Source organism: Sitodiplosis mosellana, unplaced genomic scaffold, assembly GCF_009176505.1.
Source record: "Sitodiplosis mosellana isolate CC-2019 unplaced genomic scaffold, AAFC_SMos_1.0 Smas_scaffold_6165, whole genome shotgun sequence".
In the NCBI taxonomy this organism is placed as follows: domain Eukaryota; kingdom Metazoa; phylum Arthropoda; class Insecta; order Diptera; family Cecidomyiidae; genus Sitodiplosis; species Sitodiplosis mosellana.
In genome coordinates this window covers 3,202,097-3,206,978 of record NW_022601406.1, presented here as the reverse complement: position 1 = coordinate 3,206,978, position 4,882 = coordinate 3,202,097, and the positions used below count along the sequence as shown (strand labels likewise).

At 33.9% G+C, this 4,882-nt stretch overlaps 1 protein-coding gene across 5 annotated transcripts; it reads left to right on the top strand.

Moving 5' to 3' along the window:
• Positions 1–127: 127 nt before the first annotated feature.
• Positions 128–4,591, top strand: LOC129574667 (zinc finger CCCH domain-containing protein 11A-like). 5 transcript variants are annotated; one of them, XM_055456965.1, is made up of 7 exons: positions 221–361; positions 446–550; positions 1,955–2,063; positions 2,186–2,313; positions 2,414–2,566; positions 2,761–2,903; positions 3,268–4,591. In XM_055456965.1, the coding sequence occupies exons 2-6, from the start codon at positions 528–530 to the stop codon at positions 2,843–2,845; spliced, it is 498 nt and encodes a 165-aa protein (XP_055312940.1). In that variant the 5' UTR covers positions 221–361; positions 446–527; the 3' UTR covers positions 2,846–2,903; positions 3,268–4,591. The 5 variants fall into 5 exon arrangements, with proteins under 5 accessions (XP_055312939.1, XP_055312940.1, XP_055312938.1 ...); XM_055456964.1 differs by having other exon boundaries at positions 128–550; XM_055456963.1 differs by lacking the exons at positions 221–361; positions 446–550 and adding an exon at positions 1,172–1,372.
• The last annotated feature ends 291 nt before the right edge of the window (positions 4,592–4,882 follow it).

Sequence of the window (4,882 nt, the reverse complement as noted above, 5' to 3'; positions counted from 1 at the left end):
CGACTACCAACACACATATATTCTGACCACATTTTTGTGGCACGGCATGATTTTGCAGTGGCGCTGCATTCAAATTAGAATTCCATCGAAATATGAAAAGACAAAATGATGTCGGTTCGCGCGCATTCAAATGCCATTCTCGGCACCGAAACGTGTGCTCAAACCAAAAACCACACACTTTGCAATGGCTACAGGAATTCACTGCCGAATTATTCGACATTGTTTGAGGAGAGTTCGGTGTGTGTGTGTTTTTTTTTCTTTTCGCATTTTGGCATACACCGAGTGAGAGAGAACCGACACTTGAATGTGATTAGAACACATTCAATAACTGTAAAAATTTCGGCCGAATTTTTTAGGCAATGTACATTTTCTCACACTGAACATGAATTCAGTACTTGTGCGACACTCATTTCAACCATAGATCGTCTCAATTTGAATATTTCAGCATTTTAACCACCATTCGTGGTCACATCACATTTTATTGTTTCACTTTCAACGAGAACCGAGATTGACGACAAGCCAGCAAAATGCCGATGATTATGGGCGATTGGTATGTAAAATTCGATTTTTTTTTTTCAATCATTCGACGATTTTATCATTTTTTTATTTCAATCGAAAAAAAAAAAATTCGACTCCTTTCCATTCTGAACATTTTAATCCAAATTGTTCCGTTTCAATTGTGTGTTCATTTGTCAATTTTTTTTTTGTTCTTCATTTACCAAAAAAATGTTAACGCGCTAACATTTAAAACATCTGTGCATTTTTCCGTCGCATTGTTGAATCGCAATTTTTCGCAAAATCCAATCCATTCAAACCGCAAATTTACTACTGTTTTCTGTTCGCAAAGGAAAAAAAAAACCGTTCAAAATCAAATTGATGTGTGTAATTGAGCCACATGAAATCGGTTTGTTGTAAAAATTTCATATCAGTGCATACGAAGCTGATGGCATGCTATGAAAGAAGAACAGTGAACGAAGAAAAAAAAAATGTATGTCGACAGTAGAGACATAGAGAAATGCGCATAATCTTCTAATGGAAAGACACACAATCACTCTCGCGTTCTTGCATACACAAACACAATCGCATCGACGTACGCATACACCAAAACACGCATACACAGCAACAAATGAACGAAGAAAACGAGAGAGAAAAAAAAACCACACACAGAATTGTAGTGAATCGTATTAGCAGAGCTAGCGAAACGCACGTAAAGCGAAGTGCTTGCGATTCGTGAATTTTGTAGGATAAAAATTCATATGTTCGTATACCAGTTAAATAAAGGTTAATTTATTTGGTGTCTTCGGGAATTGGGCGAATTGATCGTGGCACACGGAATCCGTTCCATGAACAACAATTTCAACTCAAATAAAAAGTAAATTTTTTCCGCATATTTTCCTATTTATCGTCAATCGGTTGTCCAAACATTCATATCATTCGAAGGCAAAACATTTCGTTCTATTTCTCTCTCGTTGGTGGGTCTCTTTTTTACATTAAAAATATTTAAAAAAAAAAACAGCAGAATGAAGAAAAGAAAATGTTATGTGTGCGTAAACGTGTGTGTGTGTGTGTGTTTCGATTTTTTTAACGCATATATTTCTGATAACAGTTTTTGTTTCGTGAAAATGCGATTGATGCATTAACAATGTGGTATTTGGATTTTAGCAAACGCAAACACTCTATCGACTGTCACCACACAACATACAATAATAAAAGAGTACCAAGTCGATCGACAACGACAACGACACGTTTAAATTTTGGGCTCGACAGGCTGCGCTCTCACTCACAAAATTGTACACTTTTTTTCTTCCTCTCTCATTCCCATTTACTTGGTCTCTCGCTTCACAAATGTCAAATGTTTCAATAAAAATAATTTAATGTGTTTTTAACTCAATTTTTCTCTTCTGTTTTTGTTTTTGTTTTTGCGTCTATTTTCCAATCGGTGTGTGGCGCACAGGCAATTAGATAACTTTTATCAAAAGGAAGTACGATCAAACGATAACATTATGTCATCGCCAAAAAATCTACAAGATTGCTATTTCTACTATTATTCGGTGTGCAGAAAGGTAATGCATTTAACAAACTATGTGTGTTTTGTTGTGCGTTTGGCACACACTTCATCTATAGCCTTTATTGTGTACTAATAATGTTTTTTCTCTCTTCTGATTTGAATGTTGGAACACAACAGGGAACTAGCTGCCCGTATCGACATGAGCCATCGGCATTGGGTCACGAACGTGTCTGCCCCAAATGGACGGAGAATCAATGCTTTCAACCAAATTGCCCAGATCGTCATATGGTCATCGAGAAAGCACGGTAAATACACAAATTTTTGTTTCTTTTCATCGTTGTCGATTTTCCATCGATCAATATTTTGATATCGGATTTTGTTTCATTCGTTTTTCGTTTTACACAGAAATCAAATACAATGTTATTGGGAGAATAAAGGAGGATGCCGAAAACCACACTGTGTGTTCAAGCATTTAAACTCGGTGCAGCCACCACCAAATACATCTGGCCTCATGACAACCGTCAATCCAAACGTTGTCGCCACCGCACTCATTCAAATGTAAGCACCCTTACATTGTTTTGTTGTGTGTGTGTGTGTGTGTGTGTGTGGCGTGTGTTTGTGCCATCGAACGCACGCCTTTTCTCCTTACCTTTTTTTTCTTCTTTTTTTCGCTCATTTTATCTTAAAACGAATGAAGAAAAAAAATATTCTTAAAAAATAACAAAACACATCCATCACACAAAATAAAATAGGCAACAGCATCAACGCTTGCAACATCACATACAACAGGCACAAACTAATAACAACAGCCTGGATCAAACGCTAATCGACAAATGAAATTTACTTTTACTCTGCTATCATCCGTTGAATGGCCAACAACAGCAACCAACAACGGGTAAAAGGACAATTCTTTATTTTTTTTTTTGCAAATTTTCTTGCGTGAAATTAGATTTTGTCGAAATTGACGCCCTTTTCTATGTAATTTTTTTTTTGTGTCCAATTTTTTTGGTTGGAGAATTGTTAGAAAATTATTTAAGTTTGAGATTTCTTGAATGATTCTTCAATTTTTTACCTTTGGAAATTCTTCGATTCCAAGAAGAAATTCACCCATTTTAAGACATCTTCGTTCGTCAATTTCTTAAAATTCGCAAATTTATTCAAAAAAAAAATTGTTGCAAAACATTTCAAACTACTCAAAGTTCATACAATTAACATATTTTTCTCCCTCGCTCGTTTGACCATCCCCCCCCCTAATTTAGATCAACTCCAACAACAGAATCGGCGTTCAACCGTCGCTGTCGCCAGTCGAACATTATCCGCATTAAATACATCCAATCTTAACCATTTGGTCCAATCACAACAACAACAGCAGCAACAGCAACAACAACAGCAACAGCAACATCAAAATCTTCATTCGCAAAATCCATCATTTTATTTATTCAACAATCGAAACGCATTTTTAAACTAACATTCTTCCGAATGATCGAATGGAAGTACACAGCAAATACATAAAACAACATATAAAACAACAGCAGCAACAACCATAAAAGCATGGAACTAGCGATCAATGTGTCGCTGTCACCAAATCTACACATGGAATTCAAGTGGCTAGTACACAATCGAATCTGTACGCAACTCTCCCGGAGAGAAGAACAAAAGCATTAAAACTAGAGAGATAGAAGTAAATGTTATGAAAATAGATTGAATATTTCTCATAATAGGCCAAACATGAGTTTCGTGGAGATAGCAAGAGAGAAAGAGATAAACACAAAACAACCCAAGAATAATAGTTTTCTTCGTTATTTTTGTTAATTTTTAATTTTTCCTTTCTTGTAAACATAATGAATTACCTAGGAAATTAACGGAATAGAAAAGAGAGAAACAAAAAAAAAAGAAAACTAACAAAATGCGCGCGCGAAAAGACACTTTTCAATTTGAAAAGTGAATTTGAATGAAAATAAAAAAAAAACAAGTAATAATTAATTGAATTAAATGCGAATGCTATTTAGCTTAAAATTTAGGAAGTGAAGATTAAAAACCGCAAACGACAACACAACACAACACAAAAAATCATCTATTAGATTTTACTAGAGAAATATTTATGATATAAAAAAAAACAAAGAGAACAAGTGTTAAACACTTAATCAAAAATGATGAAGAAAGAAGAAAAAAACAAATCCACGTACAAATTACTTCATGACGGAGTAAAAGGGGCGCAACATTGAAGCAAAAAAAAAAAAATATTGAAACAAAATGAAAACATGTTAGAATGAGAAATACAGATACTTAAAATACAATATTTTGGTAAAAGCAACATGGAGAATGAGATAGAAAAATGAACAGAGGACATTGTAATCACACTTACACACTCGAAATCATAATATTATATATAAATATATAGGTATATGAACTGAACTGAATTTGCTGCTGATGATGATGCTTTTAAGGAGATAAAAAAAAAAACAACTAAAAACTAACAGAGAAATAAAGAGAAACACAACAAAAAATGAGAAAATACTACACGTAAGCACATTTACAATTTTTAAGTATCCACATCGCTAACACAACAACAACAAATAAAACGCTTTCGCCCTGCGTTTTAACGCTTTTGATAGAATGATTTTTTCTCGTGTGAATTACGATTTGCATATCGATCGATCTTATTTATTTATTGAATGAAAAACAACAAACCCAACAACAAAAAAGAAATGATGAAGAAAAAAAAACTCACAATTGTATTTATATTATTGAAGCAAACACACAAACACACATATACACACTTTGTTGAACAATTTAAATAACGAAATGTTTTTTTTTCTGTTTTTTTTTTTTTAACGAAAAAAATATTATGAACAAATCCCCGAATAACAACAC

Coding starts and splice junctions, on each gene's coding strand:
- LOC129574667 (XM_055456963.1), top strand. CDS start 1,344: ATGAACAACAATTTCAACTCAAATAAAAA. Junction 1,373..1,954: donor AATTTCAACTCAAATAAAAA/GTAAATTTTTTC, acceptor TGTGGCGCACAG/GCAATTAGATAACTTTTATC. Junction 2,567..2,760: donor GCCACCGCACTCATTCAAAT/GTAAGCACCCTT, acceptor AAAATAAAATAG/GCAACAGCATCAACGCTTGC.